Source organism: Propithecus coquereli, unplaced genomic scaffold, assembly GCF_000956105.1.
Source record: "Propithecus coquereli isolate 6110/MARCELLA unplaced genomic scaffold, Pcoq_1.0 Scaffold280, whole genome shotgun sequence".
Lineage (NCBI taxonomy): Eukaryota > Metazoa > Chordata > Mammalia > Primates > Indriidae > Propithecus > Propithecus coquereli.
Window position 1 is genome coordinate 1,506,480 of NW_012148397.1, and position 25,337 is coordinate 1,531,816.

The following is a 25,337-nucleotide window of genomic DNA, read 5'->3' on the forward strand; positions in this document are numbered from 1 at the left end:
GTTTAACCATAGGAGTCACTCAGGGCCCAGGCAGTGCAGAAAGTGTGCAGGGCCGAGATTCCCGGCTAGCACCTGCCCTGATTCGTCACGGCCAGCACCCTTCAAGGCTGTCCAGTACTTTGGCCACCACCGTGGGGTGTGTGGGTGGGCTGGACTTGGAGTAGAGGTACGCAAAGACGGAGGCCAGTTTCCAACATCAGTGACTTTTTATGTTATCATTCTCGACATTCAACAAATCCTTTCTGAGCCTGGTGCTCTGTGCCAGGCAGTCTGTGGGGCACGCGAGATTCCTGGAGGGGTTGCCATGGTCCTGCACGGAGAGAGCTCCCAGGCCAGTTTCCTTGCATCACACGTTTTGATGCAACAAGGTGATACTCTTTGCTCCTGTAATTGAGCACTTCCCCTGAACCACGCACTGCGCTAAGCATGTTACACACGTTGTTTCATGGAATCTACACAAGAGCGCTTTGTGGTAGGGACATGGAGAAAGTTATTTGTCAGAGGCAGAAGCTGAGGTTCCACATCCAAGGCCATGCGGCAAGGCAGTGGCAGGCGTGTGGGATCCACGGGCCATGCCCATGTCGGTGTTAGACCTTTTCTGGGGACCAAGTCTCTTTGATTCAGACTTTTTCCCACTTGGAGGCTGAACCAAGCAGCTGGGAGGAAAAGTCACCTGAATAAATGCATCAAAACAGACTTAATGGGCCAGTCATGGTGGCTCAAGCCTATAATCCTACCGTTCTGGGAGACCAAGGCGGGAGCATCGCTTGAGCTCAGGAGTTCGAGACCAGGCTGAGCAAGAGTGAGACCCTGTCTCTACTAAAAATAGAAAAATGAGCCGGGCATGGTGGCACATGCCTGTAGTCCCATCTACTCGGGAGGCTGAGGCAGGAGGATCGCTTGAGCCCAGGAGTTTGAGGTTGCTGTGAGCTAGGCTGATGTCACTGCACTCTAGCCCAGGCAACAGAGTGAGACTCTGCCATAACAACAACAACAAGAAAAAACCCAGACTTAACGTCCATTGATATGAGAATGGGTGAATTTGTTGTGGGATGTCCATTGCATGGAATATTATGAAGCCAATAAGGAAACCATTTTGTAACCACAGAACCAGCCCAATCTAGTTCAATTTTGGCATAATAAAATGGTGAGTTATTTTTCAGTTGCCACGAATGCTCAAGTTGCAGGTCAGGTAACCTAAGTGTGCCCAGATGAACCAAGTGGGCCCAATTTGTGACCCCGGAGTCAGCGAGAACCAGAGAGTCAACTACAAGTAGAACCAAAGTGCTCGGATCAGGGAACAGGGACCAAATTAAAACATCAGCATCAGCATCACCTCATGGCATGAGCCAATCAGATCACACCTCGTGTATCACCTCATCGCAAGATCCAATCAGATTACTCCCCGTTACCCTCTCCCTATAAAACCTGCCCCAGCCCCCAGCTCAGGGAGACACATCTGGGCATTGCCTCCTGTCTCCTCACCAGTCAACTCACAGCAAAGCTTTTCTTTTCTCAAAAGCAAGTGCCGTAGTGTTCTATGTGCATCAGGAAACAAACCTGTTGCTTCTCGGTAACAGTCTGACCCAAACATATCCTCCCAAAAGGATGCTCATGATATATTACTAAAGGAAAAAGCAACACATTTGGAGTAATGTGCCACTTAAAATGATATAAAATGAACAACCGTCTATGGTGCCGAGTGTGTGTGCACATTTGTACCTGCTAATGCGTGTTTGGAGACCAATGTGGAAAGCGGGAACATGGCAGCAGAGGGGATGGATGGAGAAGTGAATAACCAAGGGAAGCGCATGCTGAAAAGTCCATCTAAGATAAAACACCACGAAAAAGGAGCCCCAAATGGCCAGACATTGAATCACCATGCAAATCAGTCTGTTCACTAATATAAAAAATTTTATTCAGCGATGTACGTAAGGAAGTAAGGATAACTGTGCCTTCCATTCTCACCACCTAGAAGACAGTTTTGTTTTGGGGGACTCATGCCTCCAGGCCCTCGTTCCCAACAGGAGAAACTGATTGGTCATTACTGTCACACACTCAAACCCACCCAGGCCCGCTAGCTGAAACGTACTTTCATTTGGCTGCCACTGGATTGCGATGCAACTTCCCTTGAGATGAAAGAACACAGTAATGAGAATTTGCTTTTCTTAAAAAAAAAAAAAGTACCTGAATTGTTTCCTGTCCTGCTCCGTGGCCACTGGAAATACCTTGTCGAGGACACAGTCTCCAACATCGACAGACAGCCACGAATTGCAGAGGAAATACCACTTCTGGTCCATCGCCAGGTCATAGACCAGTACCCGGCTCACATACCTGGAGAAGGGACCCACAGATTTGAGGATAAGGTGTGTGCAGTGGGGGGTGGGGGATGAGACTTCCTTGGACACCACGAAGGCAACACCTTTGCAAAACCCAAGAAAAGGAGCTCCTGGAAAAAGACTGTATTTTTTCTTCATTGTTCTTGGTGCCTGGATCGAAATTGGCCTCAGAGAGGAAGTGCAGCTAGCATAGAGAGCTATCTCTGGGAAGCTTCCACATTGTCATATATACTCTGCAAGAGGGCGCCTTTGAAACTATTAACCCCTCCACGTGGCGCCAAGCCCTGGGCCAGTGTCCAGGCATGATGGAGCAAAGCCAAGTTGGATACTGCAGTGCACAAAATATGGTCCTCGCTCATGTTTCTAACCAGAGAGCGAGTCCACCATCGATCTGGGGCGCAGGACTTCAAGGGCATCATCTGACCTGATTGGGGTCTTTGAGGCCTGGGGAAGAATGGAAATCATCTCGTGTGTCCTTGGATGTCAGGTAGCGGTGCAGACAATAAGAATAGTAATGGCAGCAATAGCCACTCTATTAAGTGTTTGCTACATGACGGGGACTAGGCTAAGATGCCCTTGCCATGCATTTTCTCATCTCAGGGAGTACAGCCCCATCAAGGATGCAAAAGCCACCTCTGTCAAGGTCACGTGATGTCCTGAGGTGGCCAACGTCCAGTGATGAGGTGCCTGCTGTTATCAGGACCTGGACATTTATGGCCAACTAGGGGACAGTTCCAGAGCTCCCCCAGGGGTCAGACAGACTGTCGTTGGACTACATCACAGCCCAACTTCTCCCTCTGCCCATCCTGCCTCCCTCCCTGCCTTCCCAGGTGCTGGTCCCAGGTGCCTCTTAATAAACACCCTGCTTGCTCAACTCCATCTTGGAGTCCACTTCCTGGGAACCGACCTATAGCTGAGGCACCTAATGTGTTAACTTTAATCCCTTGGGTGAACTAAAGACAGCAGTATAAATGCCGTGTCTTTCTAAAGCTGCCAGCTGCTGATGGTGGTCAGACTGGACACCATTCATCTGGGTCACTAGTTTTGGCCTCAGACAGAATAGGGAAGACCCTGTTCTGAACTTGCCAGCTGTGTGACCTTGGGCGAGTCCCAGGTTGATGTACAGAAGGGCCAAGAGTGAGGCTGGCTCCAGACCCCAGAGCTGCAACTTCCAGTCTTTCTCCTAAGTACTGACCCAGTTTGTGTGGACCATGAAATACAGTGGGCCTCTCTAACCCTCGGTTTCCTCATCTGTGAAATGGAGATCCATTCTATGTGTCTTGCAGAGGCTTGTGAGGATCAGGAGGGCAGCAAATGTAGAGTGCCTAGCCCTGGGTCCAAGGCTTTGCAGGTCCTCATGGTTTGCCTGCCCCAGACTCACCAGGATGGCCGGTCCCCTGAGTTGTCATGCCACAGCCTGAGGCTCTGCAGTTCCCCCAGGGGGAACAAGGTGGAGAGTAGGAAGGCATCCACTCCTCCTCGCTCAAAAACCGGGGTGTCAGGGTCAGACAAGTGGTGGGGCTCACTCTCTCCATCCAGGCCATACAGGGTGACAGTCACCTGAAATCCAGAGTCAACTCCACTTTGTAATCGAGCCTCCCTGGCCTTGCTTCATCGGAAGTGGCCAAAAACCTATGAAGCATGGCCCTTTTACCCTCTCCTCCCATGCTGGACCTGCTCAAGTTATTTTTTCAGTTGTATGCAGATTTTGGGTGAGACTATCTGCATTCACATCTTCCAAATCATTTTAACTCATAAAATGCTTCCTGGAGACCTTTCCAGACTCCCCATATATTTATCTGCAAGGGCTATAGGGCAGGAACTAGTTCCTCCTCCCCAATAACTATATTCCCACTGTCCCTCAGGGTGCCTGACACTGAGAATCACACGGTCAGGTACCTTCGAGGATGTGGCTGCCCCTCGCCGGTGTCCAGTGTAGACTGTCACCAGGTAGTAGTACTGGGCAAAGGGATCGTTGTCCTCCAGCACTGTGACCTTCACCTGGACAGAGGACAGCATTAGAAGAGCCCTGCTCATCGACTCGCCCGTTGCACCCCAGACGGGAGTGAGCTGGGCATTGGTGACAATCAAAGGGCCAGACCCCATAATTATGAGTGCTGCTTATTCACGCCATCAGGTGAGAGCTGCTCTTTTCAAAAGCAGGATTTCAATTAAAAAATATTGGGAAGATAAAAAAGCACAAGTGCATTCTTCTGTTTTCTTTTTTTGAGACAGAATCGCGCTCTGTTTAATTTGATGAGAAAGGACATTTTGTACATAAAGAGGCTGAGGGGCCAGTTTGGCTGAGACAGTCCCAGGGGTCCAGGCCTGGACCAGCGGCTGACCTCCCAGCTCACCACCTGGGCTCCATCCCCCAGGGCCCCTGCAAGGGGACACCCCCTGCTCCTCCCTCCCGTTCCCAGAGACCGCACAGCCTCACCTTGGCCCGATCCTGAGCGTCCTTCCGCCTCGCCCAGATCACCACCAGCACGTAGACCACGCAGAGGCAGCCCACGGTGGTCACGACCACAGGGTTGTCCTCGAAGGTGGCAAAGAGCTCAGCGGTCTGGCGGACGTCGACGGCATTGGGCATCACCAGGAAGGTGCTTCCGAAGAAGGTGAGGTGGTCGCAGAGGCAGTGCACCTGCGAGGGGCTGGTCCGCGGCCCCACCTGCAACCCCCACAGAGGCCGTGGCTAGAAGCGCTAGGGGACTCATCCCTGGCTCCCTCCAGCCCCAGGGAGGGGAGTGTCCTTCGCCTCGAGCGGTGGACACTAGAATGGGGTGTGGTTGGGGGCACTGCGGGGATACCAGCTTCAGGATGGCCCCTTGGGCTTTTTTTTTTAATTAAAAATTAATTTTCATTTCAGAGTATTATGAGCGTACAAACATTATGGTTACACTTTGTCTTTGCCTCACCCAAGCAAGGGTTAAAGGCATGCCCTTCCCCCCAAAAAGCCCCCAAAAGGTTAACAACCCCCAAAAATCCCCCTAATCCCTGGAGAGTTTTACTACCATGTGATCACCCTAGTGTTGATCGGTTAGTACCAATTTGATGGCCAGTACAAGTGGAGTGTATGTGTATGTGTCTCTAAACAATGTATATTGTTTAGGTTTGCTATTTTTTACTTCTATTGTAAATAAATAAAATCTTTTTGTACGCATTCTTTTAAAAAAATTAATTTTCAAATGTGAAGAATATTATTTATAACAAATAACTTTGTATCCATCATTCTCAAAGGGCAGCGGTGTGCATTTTGCCAATCTGCTTTGCTTTTTTCAGGTAAGAAGTATTACAGGTCAAGTTGGGGTCCCTTTTGTCCCTCAGCCCCCTTAAGCAACTATTATCACAAACGTGGCGTGTTCCCCTCCAGTCCCCTGCGCCACCTGGTGCCCCATGATAGGCTGGGTGCTGAGAGGACATCACAGTGACCAACTCATCTCAGTTTTTCCAAGACTTTCCTGCTTTTCAAATGGGAAGTCCCAAGTCCTGAGCATTCCCTCCATCCCAGGCAAGCTGGGACAGTTGGTCAGCCTACACTGAAGAGCAAAAAGACCGGGGAAACCATGGGAAGAAAAGGGAGGGACGAGCGTTTGAATCCTAAGCTGAGGTCTCAGCACCAGGAAGGTGTGGGTGGAGCTTGGGCTTGTGGTCCCTTGAGGGGCGGGGCAGGGACCGCCACCTGTGCTCTTGCTTCACACCCGGCTGCCGCCCCCAGGCCCCTTGGCCAGCTCTCAATTACCCTTTAGGGCCTTCTGGTGGATAAAGAAGATTTAACTCAACCCCGCAACACAGCCCTGCCTCTGCCTCCCCGGCTCCACCAGGAGGCAGTGAGGGAGTGCACAGAACTGGCATCCAGAACATTCTTCTCTGCTGGAGCGCCTGGGGAGGAGGAGCCTCCTGCAGCCCAGTCCTGCCCCAACAGGCAGCTCTGTCTCTTTCCCTCAATGAACTGCCCGGCAGAGGCTCACCACCACCTTCACCGGCCTGGTGCCAACTGCTTCTTGGGAATTTCAGGTGGGTCTTAGCTCCGTGTTTGCTCTGTTGTTTTTCTCACTGTTTCCCAAGCTGGGTCATCGTTTGGCAAGCAGCTGTGGAGCTTATGGGAACACCTGGCCCGCCCGGGAGGGAGCGGGGCTGGCTCAGAGAAGACACCCCAGCAGGTGACCTCATCACCGGAGCCCAGGGAGCAGCGTCTTTGTGAAAAACAAAGACCCTGAGGCCAGCGGCCTCCCTCACCTTAGCCATGACGGACCCTTTGAACAGCGGAAATTAACCCATGGCCCCCCCGCTGTGGCAGTGGCTGCTCCTTTAGTTCCGCTGAGAAAATACCTGTGCAAGGAGACAGGTTCTCAGATCCCCTGCAATAATTCTGCCTTGATTCGCGATAAGGGTCTCCGTCCAGAGAGCTAGAACTTTCTTTGGCCAGTTAGAGAATTCTGTTGTGGTTTTCCACTCAAACCTGATGAACCATTTTCTTATTTATGGCTCCTCAACGAACTCTGTATGGTGATCTCTACATTTCTATGTCTCAGTCTAAACCTGCGTCTAAATCTGTACATGTGCGTCTGTTATGAGCCTCAAGTACACAGTAGTGGATTAGTCATACTTTCTGTTCCATGACACACCTGCACACGCGACCTCTGCCGGCCCTTAGTCATGGACGCATTAGCAGGTGCATATTTCTAATGATATATTATAACAAGCACCTGAGAACCCATCACTGTACTCAAAAGCTAGAAACTTCCCAACAGCTTAGGTTCAGCTAAGCGGTCCTCCCCCAGCTGTCCCCACGCTGCCCCGACCCAGCACCACCTGGAGCCCACGCACACCGTTCCTGGGATTTCCGTTTCACACGCCGTGTTGTCTTCCCCGTACTCACAGGGTTCAACGCGCAGTCGCGCTAATCTATGGAGCGCTCACTATGTGCCAGGCGCCGTGCTAAGTACTTCATAACCCTAATCTCATCCAAGCCCCACCCCGGCTGTACGTGGTAGCCATCCTTTATCCCTGATTTGGGAAGGGAGGGCTCAGAGAGGTGGGGCGACTCGTCCAAGATCACCCAGCTCGTATTGATGCAGTGGGACTGAGCCTAAGTCTGTCTGGTGGTACAGCCGGTGCCGCCTGGGAACTCCAGAGTACGTCACACCTGTGCTCCTAAGGCACAAAGGTCTGTGCTATGAGCGTGGGGACCGCTGTCTCTCAGACATCGCCACACGTCCTGGTCTCTCCTTGGTGCTTTGGAGAACTCCCTGTGTGCGGCAGAAACAAACCCCGGAGGAGCTCGTTCTGACTCTCCTCCTGCCACGGCTCTTTTGGTTCTTATGACCATTGTCATTTGACACGTGTGCGCCATTTGCCTCTTGTTTGTGTCCTCTGCTCAGCCGAAAGCTCCCTGGTTTTTCTTACCGTTGTGTCCCCACCACCGGGTGCGCGGTGAATATTTGCTGAATGAGTGAAAGAAGGTCCCAGCGGATGGAGACAGACGCGCGGTAAATGTCAACCTGACGTGGAGGGTGCCGCTCTGGGGAGGGCGTGGAATGCTGTGGAAATCCAACTGGGGGAGACGTCTGGGAGGCTCCTCGAGGAGGTGGCGTGGGAGCAGGGACTAAAGGGTGAACGGGAGTTTTCCAGGCAGGGGTAGGTGAGAAGGGTCTTCGGGGAGAGGACGCCACAAGGCAAGGCATGAGCAGGGACGGGGAAGAGTTGTACCCCAGACACGCTCTGACGGCCCCAAAGCCAACATCTGCCCACAGGACGCTGTCACGGGCCTGGGCTCCGGGGGCACAGGGCTGGGCTGAGACAGGGATTTTATTTAAATGAACAAAGCCAAGTGCCCCCAGGGGCTCAGCGGGCCTGGCCAAGCCCTGGAGAGGCAGAGCCACCTATTGCTAAGGCTGCGCTCTGGGGACACACCTGGCTTCAAGTCCCAGTGCCTCCACTTACGAGGTGTGGGCTTTGGGGCAAGTTAGGTGAGTTCCCTGAGCCTCTGTTTTACCACCTGTACGAAGGGAAAAACAACTGCCTTGGAGATCATCGTGGAGATTGATGAGCTAATGCAAGCAGTGCGTGGAACGCAGCACCTGGCGCGGAATCAAGGATGCAGCTCTGAGCGCGTTTCCTTGGAAATGACACCCTGGCCTCCCTCCGTGACCCAGAGTCAGGAGGGCTTCCTGAGTCATTTGTCCACTGGTTCAATGATCATTTGTTCCCCGGGGTGAACAAAGCACGTTGCTCCTGTCTCATGGGGCTCCCAGTGCCCGAGGGAGACCGACATCATTTGAATGATCTCATAAGTAGATGTAAAATGACTGCTCTGTTTAGGGCTGGGGGTGATGGCATTATGTATACGACGGGAAATGTCACCTATGCAGGGACTGAAGCAGTTTTTTTTTTTTTTTTTGAGACAAAGTCTCACTCTGTTGCCCAGGCTAGAGTGCCCTGGCATCAGCCTAGCTCACAGCAACCTCAAATTCCTTGGCTCAGGTGATCCTCCTGCCTCAGCCTCCCGAGTAGCTGGGACTACAGGCACACGCCACCATGCTCGGCTAATTTTTTCTATATATTTTTTTTAGTTGTCCAGCCAATTTCTTTCTATTTTTAGTAGAGACGGGGTCTCGCTCTTGCTCAGGCTGGTCTCGAACTCCTGAGCTCAAACGATCCACCCCCCTCGGCCTCCCAGAGTGCTAGGATTACAGGTGTGAGCCACCACGCCCAGCCAAGCACAGTTTTCTTGAGGAAGCAAGGCTTGGGGCGGGAGTGGGGCAGGGAGGGCAGGTGTTCCAGGCACAAGCAACAGCATATGCAAAGGCCCTGTGGAGGCACCAAAAGGAGACCCACATGAGCTGGACGTGGCCTACCAAGCCACCTTGCCACCTTCTTCACTTCTCTCTCCTCACCTGGCAGCCTGCGTTGTCCCAAGTCTCCTGGACCTCATCCCAGAACACACAATGGGACAGGAAGGTGGTGATGCCAACTGTGAGGTCCCTGCCGGGGGCTGGCTCCAGGCCAGACTCGGGGACCACGGTCAGGTAGTAGATGCCTTCTCCAAAGTGCAGGTCCTGTGGGCCCAGGATCCACGTGGACAGCTCATCTGCAGGACAGGAGGCTCCGGGTCAGCCTCAGGCCGTATTGAGATGGGGGCTAACAGCACGGGAGAGGGGAACTGAGGCAATTTGGCAGGGGAGCAGAGACTCTGGTGGTCCCCCCGCCCCATGTCCTAGTAGTACCATCCCCCCCTGAGACCAGGAGCATAGAAGAAGGGACACTCCCGGTCAGTGTGCAGAGCCAAGTCAGACAGACAAGGACTGAAGTGCTGATTCTGCTCCTCATTGGCTGTGTGATCTCAGACCAGTTACTTAACCTCTTTGTTCTTATCTGGAAAGTGGAGGGTTGTGAGGACTGCAATGAGGTCAGTTCTGTAAGTGCTTGACAGCTGCTTCTCTGGAGCATATAGTAAGTACTCACCTAATATTGGCTAATAATAATAATAACACCAACGAAAGCCACTGAATGTGCCAGGTAGGTTTTTTGGGGTTTTGTCTTCTTTTTTTCCTATGGCTTCTGATTCTCAGGTGAACCTGGTCACAGCCCCGGAAGCAGCTCAAGACACGGCCGGGGAGGCCTACCCGGAGCCGCTGCCGGCAGGAGGTGCGTCTGGGCATCGTAGCTGGTCGCGTTGGGGTGGTAGCCGTAGCCCAGGCTGAGTGTGAGCGGGATGCCGGGTCCCCAGTGCAGCTGGATCCCCAAAGCCGCCTCCCGTGAAGTCACGTTCACCCGCAAAGCTTCAGGCCTGGTCAGATCCAACACGGTCGGCTCGCTGTGTCCTTCTGAAGCCCGGGGCAGCAGGATCTGCCATCAGAAACGATCGTGTGGAGAGCGCGCCGGGAAGAAGATGCCAGCCAGGGGCACCAGGGCTGCCGTACAGAGCCGTGCAGCTTGGAGTCCATACTGGGCTTTGCTCACTGCATTACTTTCCCGTGGCTTCTATCACAAATGACCACACCAGGTGACTTGAAACAATATGAATCTGTCAGTGCTGGAGGCAGAAGCCCAAGATGAGTTTCACAGGGCTGAAGCTGGCAGGGCTACCTCCTTCTTTTTCCCCCGAGACAGAGTCTCGCTCTGTCACCCTTGCTAGAGTGCAGTGTGCTCCCTGCAACCTCTAACTCCTGGGCTCAAGCGATCCTCCTGCCTCGGCCTCCCAAGTAGCTGGGACTACAGGCGTGCACCACCATGCCTGGCTCATTTTTCTATTTTTATTAGAGACGGGGGTTTTGCTCTTGCTCAGGCTGGTCTCCAACTCCTGAGCTCAAGCGATCCTCCCGCCTCGGCCTCCCAGAGTGCTAGGATTACAGGTGTGAGTCACCGCGCCCAGCTGCAAGATCCTTAACTCAAGCACATCTGCCAAGTCCCTTCTACATTTAAGGTAGCATAGCCACAGGCTTCAGGGATGAGGATGTGGACATCGCTAAAAGCTGTTATTAGGCCGGGCGTGGTGGCTGGGAGGGGAGGGAGCAAAAAAAAAAAAATCTTAAAAGAAACTGAACTCATATTGCACCACGGTGTGCTTAGGTTTTTGGTCAACTTTAAAGAAAATCTAACTAGATATTTCGGAGGCTGTTACAAAGGTGGTTTATGCAATGAAGATGATTAAACTTTCAATCAATAGATTTATATAACCAGTAAAGCTTCTTGGTTATACACCTAGAGATTGACAAGTGAATGTACATTTATACTTTTAAGATAAATACAATGTTCAAGCTAGTGTAAGGATCATTTTGAACGACTCTCTTCTTTAACCATGTTTTTCTTATAACCAAACAACTTTTGGTCCCAACCAAGTTGAAAAGAAAGACAGAACTGACACCTGACTTCTGATGACACCCCCAACGTCTACCTCGATATTCTCCGACAGGTTCTTCATAGGTATGAGCCGTCCACTAGGGCTGGTCAGACGGAGGCCACCAACGGTTCCACTGATGTCAAAGTGACTTTGGGTCTGGAAGGGGCTCTTTGGGAAACTCATCATCTGAAACCAAGAACGAGGAGTGTCGGCCAAGGCCCCCGAGGGGCTGGAAGGCGAATAGGCCACTCAATGAATGATCAGGTCCTAAGACTGGGCGGATGAGTACCCCTTGCCTGTGGGGTGAGCAAGGGCCCTGCCTTCAGCTGCTGCTGGGGTCCCTCAAGGCTGTGGCCTCAGAGAGCTGGCCCTGGAGAACCCCGATCGGACTTGCTTGGGCTGAGCAGTTATCGGAATGTAAAACCGTTCCAGTCTTTCTTCCCAAAGAGCCAATATGTGTCCAAGAGAAAGACGTTTGTCTACTTTTATTAAGGCTCAAGGAGTAGACAGTCAAATGTGCCAATGTGGGGACGGAAAAGACCTCTGGGTTTGCCATTTCCAAGCTATGGCACTAAGCCAGAGGAGCTTGATTTCCAATGAACTAAGGCCGCTGGAGAAATTTTGCAACACAGTGGAAGGAGGATGCATCTGGGGGCCAGGAAGTCGAGAGGGGCCACTAACTTGTGGCTTTGGGCAAGTCATTGAACCTCGTCTGTAAAATGGGCACAATACTACTCTGTAATCAACAGGGCTGTTAAAATGAGCAAATACGTGCGGAAGTGCTTTGCAGACTGTAAAGGGCTGTCCCCAAGTTATTACTGTCATTACCCTTATGTCCACAGGCTCCTGGCTGTCCTCCAGACAGCCCAGGGAGGAGGCGGTGGGCAGGGTGAAGGTCGCAGAGTTAGCATCAGCGACGTGCACAGAGGAGCCTCGCCAGCTCCGCGGCTGTATTCTGGCCACGGGTGAGGACAGGGGTGTGGGGGGAGAGGAGAGAGTCAGTGTTGGAGGAGGATTCCCGACCCCCCACGGCGATACAGGGAGCCCGACTTTCCCCAGAGAGTGGCCGGCTGTATCTTCCCCCCTCCCGATGGTTCTGCGCATTTGGATCGGCAGAATCGGCATGAAAGGCAGCCCGTGTGCCCTGTGCAGGCGTGGAGACTTCAGGAGGACGGGGCTGTGCCCGCTTTGTTTACTGCTGTGCCCCAGTGCCCCAAATAGCGCCTGGCACGTGACAGGGGGCACGTATTCCCATCAAGTGAATGATGAGCTTGGTGCAGACATTTCTCCAGGGTTACCTCCAAATCTACCTCGACCTCTGATGCCATGGGCTTCAGTCCCATCTTTTCTGGTCAGATTGGGGACCTCGTTTCAGACCCCACCTCTGATCAGGATGCTGCTTTGGAAACTGCCCCTGGGACCCAAGTGGGCCACCCTGGCACTGGGGCTTGGTGCAGGGGTCCCCGTGGTGCCCGCAGCACCATGCAGACCCTGCTATCCACGTGGAGGAATGGAGGGTGCAGGGCACCCTGAAGTGACCTGCCTCTCAGGACTCCTTCAAGTAGCTCCAACCCTGGGCTCAGCATCCAACACCTCCCTTCCTGTGCTGCGCAAATGCCCCACACGGCAGTGGGGACCGTCTCCAGGGGGAAGGCCCTTCCCAGTTCTGGGTGCCACCGCATCTCCAGCCCCAGGGCTGGTCTCCTGGGCTCTGCCCAGCACAGGTCCCGGGGTGTGGGTGTGGAGCGAGTGAGGTTACAGGATGAACTTTCTTGGGGACCCACAGGGCAGCCCTTACCTGTCTGTGTACACGGCAATGGAGGGGGTGGCCAGTGTGGCTGGCAGGGCCCCGGGCAGCTTCCCCAGCAGGAGGGCGGCCTGCACCCGCTCCACAGCTCCCAGCAGCCGGGGCACGGTGACGGTCTGGGAAAGGAGGCAGGAGAATACCGCTATGGACCCATCTCTGTGTATCACCTTCGGTTACTATCCCCAGGCTAGTGTGGGACTTGCAGCAGGGACCAGGAGAGGACAGAGGAGTGAGGGAGAAAGACAGCCCTGTCGGCAGCGAGAGGAGTAGGCGCTTATGAAGATTCCAATGCCCGACTGATGCGAGCCCTTTCCATCCTCACAACAGCTCTACTCGGCAGGTGCTTAACCACGATCGCACGGCAGGTGGGGAAACAGAGGCACAGAGAGGACAGGAGACTTCGGGAGGTCACACGTTGATAAGGGGAAGAGCTGGGACCAGAGGCCACGTGCTGAGCTGTCACTCAACAGGGCTCTCTGTGCTGCCGACACCCACGTGAGGCCTGGGGCTTATTCCAGGGGAATCGCAGAGCCGGGAGCAAGGCTGTTTCACGGGGTCCCCAGGCTTAGACTCTGCTCCCCACCCATCCCAACCCCCAGATGAGATGTGTCCTTGCTGACACCAAGGCTGCTGTGGGGACCCAGGAGGGGCTGGATGTTTGCACAGAATTCCTGTTAGGGCACAGATGGTGCGTGCATGTGTGTGCATGTGAGGGTGATGTCACTGCAAGTGTGAAGATAAGTGTGTGTGTGTGTGTGTGTGTGTGTACGTGAGTCTGCGAGTGTACGTGAATGTGTGTGTATCTGAATGTGAGTGTAGGCCTGAGCGTGTGCGTGCGTGTGTTTGAGCATGCACATGTGTGTGTGTGATTTTGTGATTATGGAGTGTGCGACCGTATGTGTGCAAGAGTATGTGCCCGAGGCTGTGTGTGAGTATGAGAGTTTGAGTTAGTGTGAGTTTGCATGTGAGCGTATGAGTGTGTGTCTGTGTGTGTGTGGGGGGGGGTTGTGAGTGCGTGAGCATAAGTGAGTGTGTCTGAGCGTGTGAGTGTGTGCATCCAAGCACCCTTGCGGGTCGAGCGTCTTTCAGTTCTTCCTGGCGAGAGTGACGGCCCCACGCAATGAAGAATGTGGAGCTACAAGAACGGGCTCTGCGGCTCCGTCACGATGACGTCTGGGAGGCTGTGTCCCCATCAGGGTGCTGGGGCCGCCTGAGACGGGGCTGCACCTGCTCCTACTCTGGGCAGCGGCCTCTCCTCTGTGTCGTTGGAGAAATGAACCAGGAGTTTGCCCAGACTCGAACAGGGGTCCATCTGACCTCTCTCCAACTGCCGGTTTACCTGGATGAGGCCGAGTGCCTCGATTTACAGATGAGGAAACAAGGCTTAGGAAAGCTCTGTAGCTTGCCCAAGTCACAGCCTCCTGAGTGACAGGGACAGGAGTCAAACTCAGGCTGCCTCGTTCCAGAGCCTGTGCTCTGTGCCACACCACACTGCCTCCCAGAAGCTCTGCCCTCTGGAATTTTTCTTCCAGCTCCCTGGGCAACACTTTAAGGTCTGTGCCTCAGTTGTGTCGTTTGCAAGATGGGGAGGAAGCTCCACCCAGAAACGCTGGTGTGAGTGGGGCATGCGCTGGGTATGGGGTCTGCATCTAGCCTGGGACACCCACCTGGCTGCCTTCAGCTTCCACAGGCTCCTCCAGTCTGCTGCTCAGGGAAGCTTCCAGCACGCTGCCCACAGCCTGAAACAGGTCCCTGGTGGCTGCCTGGCGCCTCTGGTCCTCAGGACGGGCCTTGGCACTCACTGTCAACAGGGCCTCACTGACATGCTGCAGAGCCCGGCTAGCCTCCCGCTGAGCTCACCCAAAGAAGGAAAAGCAATGTGTGAGCCCTTGCTTGGGGTAGACCCTCTTCTGTGCCATCCAAGAAACAAGGGCTAGAGTGGAACCTGAAGGGGCACATGCCAGGGAAGAGCTGGGCTAGAGGCAGTACACAGCTGCCTGTGTCCCTGACCAGAGGCCAGGCCCTCCCTCCTTGCAGCACCCAGAGTTCCCTCAGCAGAGTGTCCTGGTCTGCCTCTGCGTCCTTCCCAGAGCACCCTGCACAATGCCCAGCACGTAGCAGGCCTTCAGGGACACTCAATGACTGGGGTGGATGGAAGGATGGAAGGATGCATAGGTGGGTGAATGGGTGGGTGGGTAGATGGATGGAAGGTTGGATGGGTGGATGAAGGATGGATAGATGGGTGGGTGGATGAGGATGGATGAAGGATAGATAGGTGGAATAATGGATGGATGCGTGGGTGGATGGATGGATGAGGATGGATGAAGGATAGATAGGTGGGTAGATGGATGGACACAGCATTTTTTCCAATTTTGTGATAAGTATTTGTGGAATTATTTGTTTAATGTCTGGCTGTCCCAGTCGTCTGAAAGTGCCATGAGGGCAGAGGCCACAACTGCGTAATTTGCTGCTGAATTCTCACCAAGTTGCACAGCACCTGGCACACACTAGACATTCAGGAAGCACTCGTCGGATGAAGGAATACATGAATGCACACGTGAATGGAAGGATGGAGGGAGGATGTCCACGTTCATAGGTGCGTGTATATACAGTGTGTATGCACATAAAATAAGCTGGATTAGCACATGGGTGTGTAAACAGAAAGTGTTACATCCGCGGCACCCGTGGCCCCTGAGACAGAGACCAGCCTTGCTGGCTTCGGGCAGAGAATGTGAGGGGACAGCCTCCTGCCAGAGCGGATGGAGCAGAGCCAGGCTGTTCTCCCCTCGAACTGTTTCCATGGCTTCCTTTTTAACCCTCGGCTGCCATAACCCTGCGAACATGAGGTTTGAATTTGAGCTCTCCAAGAAGCTGATCCGGAGGCAAGGGTCCGAGAGCAAGTCATTTATCAGAGGTGACCCCGGGAAACATTGCTGGGGGTGGGTGTGAGACAGGGAAGGGTGGAAGCCGAGACAGGGGTGTGGCCACACCCGTTTCCTGGGGCTCAATCTGCTTGAGATTACCCATCAAGAGGGTACAGATGCCCCAGCCTCATTAGGCGCCGACACTGCATGAATTCCCTGCCCCGTGTGTAGGTAGAGGGGACTCTGGGGGTTGGGGAAGGCCCCCAGGCAAGGAAAGGCAGGAGCTGGTGTGTGCTGGGGTGGGGGACATGGCTCTCAGCAGCAGTGTCTGGACCCGCACTTGGCCTCCGAAAGATTAATTAGACTCAGTTACTCCCTCAAGGTGCTCACCAGCGAGTGGGGAGAGAGGGGGTGGGCAGACAGCCCTCGCACCCAGCCTGAGACACCCTCCCGTGCACCATCCATGCAAGACCCCTGGAGAGAAGATGGCAGAGGTCTTGGTGGCCTCGGGAGAGCCCCATGACTGAGGGACGCCTTCGACCTATGCTCAGCTGGGCTGTCACCCACCGCCATGGAGGAGCGTGTCCCATGGCGGGCTTGGCGGGTGGGGCTACGCACCTGGGCCAAGGGGGTGAGCTCCTCGCTCTGGCAGGTCACCTCTCTCAGCGCCTCGGCCAGCCCCTGCACCCGCTGCATGTCCTCCAGGCCGGCGGTGACCGCAGACAGTGACTCCAGCACGTGTTCTCTGACCTTGGCACAGGACGAGAAAGGCAGGGAGAGGAAATGTAGCCCCAGTGGCTCCATGAAGTCATTTCAGAAAGATATGGGGTCAGAGGAGTGACCAGGCTCATCTGGGGTTCTCTGAAGCCTGGCAGGCCTCGGTTTGCCTCATGGGAGGTGTGGTAGGCAGGACGATGATCTTCCAAAGATGTCCATGTTCTGATCCCCAAATCTGTGAGTATGCTACCTCACGTGGCAAAAGGCACCTCGGCAGAATCACTTAGGAGCCCCAGGCCAGGCCTTCCTGCCGCTGGGCCCACAAAGCACAAGTGAGGGGCTGGCTTTGGCTGCATCAGGGAAACCCCAAGGACATCAGCCATGGACGTGGACGAGCCACTACAGTCTCTTACCCACTGCTTCCTCATCCATAACTTAGACAGGGACCTCCCCTTTTACTTCGTAGGAGGATTACACATCCATGAAGCCCTAATTCGGGGTCTGGCAGCTCACAGAAGGTGCTCAATAAATGTCACTCTGTAAGCAGTAACCATGACAACCGCTGCTTCTTGTACTGAGTGCTCTCCTGGTGTCCAGCACCGTGCTATGGTACCGTCCTGCAAACCCTCCAGGGACCAGGAGAAGTCTTTTTTCTCTTCTACATGCCCAGCAGGAGTGTCTGCGCGTGTACGTGCATGGGTGTGCACACACGTGCATGTTCAGGTGGCATGTGCCGAGGGTGGATGTAATCATATGTTCTGCAATAATTGTTCATACCATGAGGTTGTAACATAGGAAATGGCCATCTTGTGGAACGAAACTGGTTGAATGTTGGCAATTTTTTATAGTTCAACCTTTAGTTGCAGTGATTGCAATTCTTACTTAACCCTCACCACCGCTTTATGAGGAAAACAGTATTGTTATCCCTCTTTTCCAGGTAGGGAAACTGAGGCTTAGAGAGGTTCAGTCCTTGGCCCATGACAACGCGGATGGTGGTAAGTGACAAACCTGGGACAACATCTAAGAGCCAACCCCAAACCATTACCCGGGGAACCAAAGCCAAGTCACTCTTCTCCTCCAGGCCTTGGTTTTGTTTGATATGAAGGGGTATTTAACACTAAGTATGGGGTGATGCTCTCTGACTTCCTTCCAGCCCCGGAAGCCGGTGACTCCACAAAGCCCAGCCAAGAAAGCAGGTTATCAACGGAGAAGTCATTTTCTTTATGTCACTGACAGGGACTGAGAAGGAGGTGATGTCAACCACTTGGGAGACACCACAGGCTTCTCCTCTGATGCCTGAACCCAGCCCCAAGCCCAAATGGCTGCACGCAGACCCTGGGGCCCCAGCAGAAGGGTGTGAGGAACCCGCTGCAGGCACCTTCCGTCTGACGTCCATTCTCAGCTGCGGCCCCGAGCCCTGGCCCTGGCGCCCCTGGTTCAGGGCAGAGGACACAGACTTGGCCAGCTGGAGGAGCCGCTCGGGGCCATGCTCGCCTTGCAGAGTGGTGGCAATTTTCTGTGACACGGCAGCCTGGAATGCCCCATCCTCAACACGTGCGTCTCCGAGTCTCACCTGTCGGGAAAGCAGGAACGTGCTCAGTGGTCCCTGTTCAAGAACCCGGGGCCTAAAGTCACGGGTCTTCATGCAGGGAATGAGAGCAGGGCTGGATGCCATTGGCCTGGCACGGGGGCTCTCGGGCACTTCCTGAGGCTGGAGGGCAGCCAGACCCACTTGTACCGGGCAGCCGATGGCCACCAAAACCAAGCCTTGGTCAACTCGAGCCTCGGGCAAGTCATGGCTTCCCCGCTCCCTGCCCTCCTCCTCTTGTTCTCAATCCCTTCCCTTCTACCCGGCTTCTGACCCTTGAAATCCTCTCGGGACTTTATCCAGGCTCTGCTTTGTGTCCCTGCTGGCTGCTCTTGGTCCTCCTTCCTCTGAGCTCTCTGGAGGCACCGGCCTGACTCATGCCAGGGTCCTTCTGCGCCATCCCTGCCCCTGGCTCCCAAGACCCTGCCCCTATCCTGGCCACTAAGTCATAAGATCTGCACAGGTAGAGACAACTCCTGGCGTGTCCATGGCTGTATTCCCAGGACTGGACATATAGTAGAAGCTCTGTCGATATTTGTTGAAGGAATGAATGAATCAATGATTCATCTGGCTATGGCTTTGGCTGCCTGTCATCTGGCCACCCTTTTGGTGAGGTTCAGATGGCTCAGGAAGTTTTCTCAGTAAACAAACAACAGCCACCGCCACCATCTACCTTAACTGCTGCACGGGTCTGCTGTCTGTCCCCCGCGTGATTGGTGACAGAAATGACCACTGTCAGCACAAAGTCATTGTTTTCTTTTCCAAGTGGCAGATAAACTGATGGGAGGGCAGGTTCAGGGCCACAGTGCAGGCAGGAACCTGGGAAAATAAAAATTGACCAGTTAGGGGGGCATCTCCAGGCCCCAGGGACACTGCAACCCACTCACGCAGAGCCTGGTCACCAGGGACACAAAAGCCACCACTCTTGAAAGCATGACAGGCACTTGGAGACTCCATGGTTTCAGAGAGCAGACAGCCATATACACTGGTTCACTGTCTTCTCTGACTAAACGCGGGTCCCCGTAACTTTGCAATAATTTTACTAACATCCATGAAAATTTACTGGAAAAAATCCCCCATTTACCACTTTTTTAAAATAAAAAATTCAAAGTGGTAAACCAAATGATAAAAAGAAGAAAAAGAATGAGGAAGAGTAGGGGGCGAGGGAGAGAGGGAGCTCGAAACATATGCAAGCTCCCTCAAATGTCACTGCCTTCACGAAGCCCTTCCCTGCTGCTGTCTCTAAAACAGCCGCCCCTGCCGTCATGTGTGCCTTGTTTCCCTGTTGTCTCGGCCATGCTAGATTGTGAAGACCGTAATTTCAGAGACTTTCACTATTTGCCCCCTGATACTTATCTAGCACCTGGAACAGACCCTAGCATTCAATCCACATTTGTTGTAAAAATGAATGAATGAATAGCCTTTGTATCCTTCAATAGGACCCACCTATCACTGGACTCACTAATCATCCCATAACGGGCAGACACTCATGAAGCTATTAACTTGCAATTGAAACTCCTGTTTCTTTGGCCACACTTCCCTCCCTTCTTGCTAACCCGCGTGGGGCTGGGAGAGGTAGTAAAGTGAATAACCAGTTGCAATTAGAGCAGCTGTCCTGGCCTCTGCCTTTGGGGAGATTCGAGTTTGAAATAAAATCTACTTACCGTGCTTGGGTTTTTTCCTTCCAGGCTCAGCCCCAGTGACAGCCCTCTTAATGGCCCTGCGCGTCCACATCTATCTGACAGGGCACCCCGTGAAAACTAGACTCCCTTGGGTCTGTGACTAGCTTAGGTCCACCTTTCCCTAAGGAAGGCGTGGAGCTTACATCATTGTCGTGTTTGATGCTGGAGAATCCTGGTGACACTCCTGGTGCCCACCTTTGGAGGAGAGTTCCCATCTGACTAGGACATTTTCGGAGCCCATGTGAGGGTCACAAAATGCCAAAGCCCACTGGGAGGAGACAAGGAACCAGATGAACCCTCCAAGCACCAATCACCACCAAAATAGGGGAACAAACGCAACGCGTGCTGCTCGCCCCGCCTCTCTGGCCGATGCCCTGCTGCTGCCCTGGGTGTGGGTTGTTTGCCTGACGGGGGGGAGGCTGTGGGGTCTTCCACGTTCATCATCTGCAAACGTTTGCAAAGACACTTTCTCCTTCCAGGTCGGCAGGTCCTGCCCCGTTGCCCGTTCCCTGCCGCCACCCGCAAGGCAGGATCAATAACATTGAAGATTCTGTGCACCAGACCCATCTCCATCTTCCCGAACAGCTCCAGCCTGCCAAGGGGGCGTGGCTACTCCAAGTGTGTGCTGGGGATAGTGTCCTGGTAGTGGCACCAAATGGTCATACTGGTGGGTATCCTCGCTCCTGTCACCCTTTCAATGGCCCCATGCTAGGACACAGGGCATTTTGGCTTCCAGTTGTGGAGGACCTACTGATGAAACCTGCTTCTCATGTCTCTGTGGGGTGCTGGCTGGGTCCGTGCCCTGGGGGTGGAGGCCAAGGATCAGGGGCACCCTTTTCCTGCCAACCTCTCTCGGACATAGAGCACATTCTTTGCAGCTCCCAGAGCGAGACAGGCCCCTGTTCTTGAAGGGGATGAGCCCAGGGGCTGAGGGGAGAGCGGAGTCCTCAGGCGGTACCTGATTCCAGGCAGAAGCAGTACTGCAGGGCGCCCAGGGCCGTGGAGGCGTTGCAGAAGATGGAGAAGCTCGTCAGAACGGTGCCCTCCTCCGGGGCAATGGCGCAGGCGGGCGCCTCGGGGGGAGGCAGGGTGCTGATCACGTAGGTGTCCTCCCCGTAGGCGTGCCTCGTCAGTGCTGCAGTCAAGACGGATCGCGTTTAGGGGCCTGTGTAGGTCCTACAAACTTGATCGTGCTTCAGGATCACCCAAGGAAGGAGCTTGTTAAATATGCGGATTCCTGGGCCCCTCTCCAGAACTGGAGCCTCAGACCTCTCTGGAGATTCTGGGGCAGGCCCAGAAATGTACATGTCTAACAACTCTCCCTGATGCAAGGAAACCCAGGGTCTCGCTTTCAGAAACTGAGCAGAGTTAGGGAAGAAAATAAGACAGAGCTAAGCTTGAATTTCAGTTCTGCCATTTGTTAACCAGGTGAACTTAGACTTGGTTGGTCGGTTCGCTTTTTAATTTTTTAAAATTTTTTATTTTTAATTATTATGGGTGCATAATAATTGTATATGTTTATAGGATAATTTTTTTTCTTTTTGAAACAGGGTCACTCTGTCACTCCGGCTGGAGTGCAGTGGCACAATCACACCTCACTGCAACCTCAAACTCCTGGGCTCAAGTGATCCTCCTGCCTCAGCCTCTCCAGTAGCTGGGACTACAGGCATACACTACTACACTCAGCTAATTTTTCTATTTTTTGTAAAGATGGGGTCTCACTATGCTGCCCAGGCTGGTATCCAACTCCTGGCCTCAAGCAATCGTTCTGCCTCAGCCTCCCAATGTACTAGGATTATAGGTATGAGCCACCATGCCCAACCAGACTTGGTGTTTTTGAGAGTCATTTCCTCATCTGTAAAATGGGGCTGATAACAACAGCTTCCTTTCGGAGAGTTTGGGAACAGGAAGCATATTGGGAAACAATAACACGTTCAAGGTCCCCGAGCCAAGAAGGACAAGAGACAGGTTCCGGAAGCGGGCTGATCCCACCCGAAGCCCACGCTCTTCCCAGGCCCCCGCAGCTGACCTGCAGCAATGTCCCACATCACCTGGCACAGTCCCTAGTTTTCCAAAAAGAGCATATGCCTGGAAGAGCTGGGCATAAAGAGAATTTTAATCCATTAAAAAGAATTCCTTGGCCCAGACTCAGAAGGTTTGGGGTGGACCCTACCCCAAACTAGAACCCCAGTTTATTCTGGTGCGGGTGGCCCATGGGCCACTTTGGGAAATATAGTAAGTACCAAAAGAATCCTTCCTAAAAAGAATGCCCCTCCCCCTATTATTTCTCTTTTCGAGAATCGACATTTCCCAGCCTGGGCTTGTTTTAAATGAGAAGCTCTGAATTATCCTGGCAGGACACACAGGTACCACAACCCCAGAATGACCTGCTTGTACCACTGTGTCATCTCACTCATCCTGCAGGGCAACAATTCCGAGGCAGGTGTTTTGATTAACCCCAGTCCTCGTGTGAGGAAACTGAGGCACAGAGAGGTTACATCCTTTACCCGCCGTCTCCCGGTTAGAACGTGGTCGTGGCGGCATTCGCGCCAGAGCCTGTGCCACGGCCGGCGTGTGAAACCAGTGCCCAGATTGCAGTGTTGCCGCGCATCTCGGTTCCCGACAGGAGGTGGAAGGGAGGCTTCGCACCTGTGGCTCTGATCCGGACGACCTCTCCCCAGGTCCGCAGGAGGGAGCCGCGCAGCCGCAGGGCAGAGGTGTCGCTCTGCAGGGGCGTCAGAGAGCTGGGCCAGAATCCTCTGAGCCCGCAGGCGTCCGGAAGGAGCTCGGCCTGAAAGACAGCAGCGCCCGGGGCCCCTGAGGCTGTCGTTGGGCCGCTGGACCTCAGCAGGACGGTGGCTTCTGACTGCTGGGGGGCCTTTCAGTTTTATCCGTGGTGAGTAGAGGGCAGGCACCCACTGCTTCCCGGCAGGCCGGCGTGAAATGCCCACTCTCCAGCCTCGTCCGGGTGTTTGTCTGAGGCCCGTTCCCCAGGAGCACAGCCGGGGATGGGGACCTGTGTGCAGGTCATCTACGGAGGGAGGGCGCTCAGGGAAAGCCCTGGGAGGCAACAGGGCAGCAGGAACGGAGGCTGAGAAGTGGTTTCAAGGGGCGTCAGCCTGGCCCCTGGGGAGCTCTGAGCATAAGCTGCGCCACGGAAATTGCCTTCCTCGGGGCGGGGAGAGGGGTGGGCTGTCAGATCCCACGTCCATCATTTGTTGGCCAGCCGCTGCTCCACGGCTGCTGGGAGAGGGGTGCCGGCGGCATCCGCTGCAGGGTTTCTCCCAAGTTTTCTCTCCCTTGTATCCATCCTCCCTGCTGACGAGTCCCTGACCCTCCTCTACAGCCGCCCCCCGCCCCCCGACGCCCCCTCCACGGGCTCTGAGTGGGGTCGGCCCACCCCAGCTCAGCACTGGGCTTGCGACTCCAGTCTGGCCGAGCAGCGTGGGAGGGAGATTTCCCATGTTTGAGCGTTGTCCACGTCCTTACCTTCTCTGTCGGGGTGCTGTCTAAATACCAGCTGAACGTGGCCCCCGGGGAGTCATCTCCCGTGGTGACCCTGAGCAGAACGTCTTCACGGGCATTCACTGGCCTGCAGTTCTTCTCACAGCTGAAAGGCACACAGAGGACAATGCAAGGAAGCGTCTTTGGGCATCACTGTGGTTTGGATGTTTGTTCCCTTCAAACTTCACACTGAAATTCGATCCCCTGTGCTGGAGGTGGGGCCTGAAGGGGTGTGTTTGGGTCTTGGGGGCAGATCCCTGACGAATAGATTAATTAATTAATTGTGTGTGTGTTGGCGGGGTAGTGAGTTCTTGCTCTATTAATTCCTTGAGAGCTGATTGTTAAAAAGAGCCTGGCGCTTTCCTCCTCTCTCTCTTTCCTCCTCTCCCGCCATGTGATCTCTGCACACGCAGCTGCTCTTTGTTCTCCACCATGAGAGGAAGCAGCCTGGGGCCCTCACCAGAAGCAGGTGCCCAAGCTTGAACTTTCCAGCCACCAGAACCGTGAAGCAGAGTCTCGCTCTGTCGCTCAGGCTGGAGTGCAGTGGTGAAATCATAGCTCACTGCAACTCACTCGAATCCTAGGCTCAAGTGATCCTCCTGCCTCAGCCTCCTGAGTAACTGGGACTATAGGAAAAAACAACAAGCAAGGCCAAGGCCATTTTTATTTTGTAGAGATGGTGTCTTGCTATGTTGTCCAGGCTGGTCTGTAACTCCTGGCCTCAAGCAATCCTCCTGCTTCAGCCTCCCAAAGTGCTGGGATTTAGGTGTGAGCCACTGCACCCGGCCATTTTTTTCTTCATAAGTTACCCAGCCTCAGATATTCTTTCGAGCAACACAAAACGGGCACAGACAGACGTCTTGACCACTAGACTGGTCTTTTGCCCAGTTCTTTTCAAGTCCCACTCTCAAGGGTGGGAATGGCCTTTTTTCAAATGAAAGATGGAATAAAAGCCACCCCTGCCCCAACAAAAACTGGGACATAGCCTTGGTCGTGAAGGTGGAGTGATTCATAGTCTGACCAAATTCCCGTTTCATTCACTGCACAGGGTGAGACTATGGAAAGTGCATGAGGCTGAGACAGGACACTGGGTTCAAATCCTGTCCTGCCACTTATGAAAGGTCACCTTGTGCAAGTCACTTAAACTCCCTGAGCCTCAGTTTCCCCACCTGCAAAGTGAAGGGATAAGACCAGAGAATTTCTGTGATAACTTTTACTTCTAATAATGGTAAACTAATGCTGTGGTTTTATGGCATGTGTATCCATACATCAATGACCTCCATCTTTATTAGCCTGCCCAACGCTTACAACCCTGTGAGTGACGTATCAGAAACCCCACTGCACAGACGGGCAAACCAGGCTCAGAGAGCTTCTGTGATTCATCCTAAGTGGGTGCATAGAACACGGACCACGACATCTGGGTCTGAACTCTGGGCCTTTTCTAATGTCCTACCCCTCCCTTGAGCCAATGAGAGGTCACTGTGGTGTCTGCTGTGTGTCCAATCCATCCCTGGACAGCTCTTGAATCTTCCTACTTCTGTCCTCTTATCTGTCCTAGTTCGCATGTGCGGGATGCTCTCCATTTGCCCCCCATTCCATTCTCCACCAACCCTGCGCTCTGTGCCCGGAAGACTGCGCTCTGCAGACTGCCTCCCCCAGCTCCCCACCCTCTGCTTCCGGTTGGGTGCGCTGACAGCAAGCACAGACAGAGGCTGGGAGGGGGCGAGCTGAGCCGTCAGGGTATTTATTCACTCTCCCTGCTCCTTTCCTGACAGCCTGCAGCTGGGAGAGGCTGTGCTCCTCCCCCAAGGTCACATGTCCCATTGGACGGTCCCTCTCCCCCAGCAACAGCTCCCAGGGGCTGTCCAGTAACACTGTCCCCACTGTCACCCTGGCAGTCCTAGGAGCAATAATGGCTTCCCCCTGTTGTCATCCTGCATTGTCACCCTGACTTGTTCCCTTATCCCTGCCCCCACCTGTAAACAGACCCT

The 25,337-nt window shown here is 53.9% G+C and overlaps 1 protein-coding gene across 1 annotated transcript in view; it reads right to left on the bottom strand.

The window, feature by feature from the left end:
- The window catches only part of PKD1L2 (polycystic kidney disease 1-like 2), a 104,376-nt gene that overhangs the window by 44,120 nt on the left and 34,919 nt on the right, over positions 1-25,337 (bottom strand). Inside the window, exons 13-28 of the mRNA XM_012648177.1 lie at positions 23,332-23,452; positions 22,492-22,633; positions 20,801-20,977; positions 18,834-18,979; positions 17,951-18,145; positions 16,474-16,605; positions 14,659-14,841; positions 12,983-13,107; positions 12,013-12,139; positions 11,239-11,370; positions 9,968-10,190; positions 9,239-9,432; positions 4,780-5,010; positions 4,239-4,340; positions 3,721-3,899; positions 2,188-2,334 (exon numbers count right to left, since the gene is read on the bottom strand). Coding sequence (XP_012503631.1) covers positions 2,188-2,334; positions 3,721-3,899; positions 4,239-4,340; positions 4,780-5,010; positions 9,239-9,432; positions 9,968-10,190; positions 11,239-11,370; positions 12,013-12,139; positions 12,983-13,107; positions 14,659-14,841; positions 16,474-16,605; positions 17,951-18,145; positions 18,834-18,979; positions 20,801-20,977; positions 22,492-22,633; positions 23,332-23,452 — 2,556 coding nt within the window. The remainder of the gene's footprint in view (positions 1-2,187; positions 2,335-3,720; positions 3,900-4,238; positions 4,341-4,779; positions 5,011-9,238; positions 9,433-9,967; positions 10,191-11,238; positions 11,371-12,012; positions 12,140-12,982; positions 13,108-14,658; positions 14,842-16,473; positions 16,606-17,950; positions 18,146-18,833; positions 18,980-20,800; positions 20,978-22,491; positions 22,634-23,331; positions 23,453-25,337) is intronic.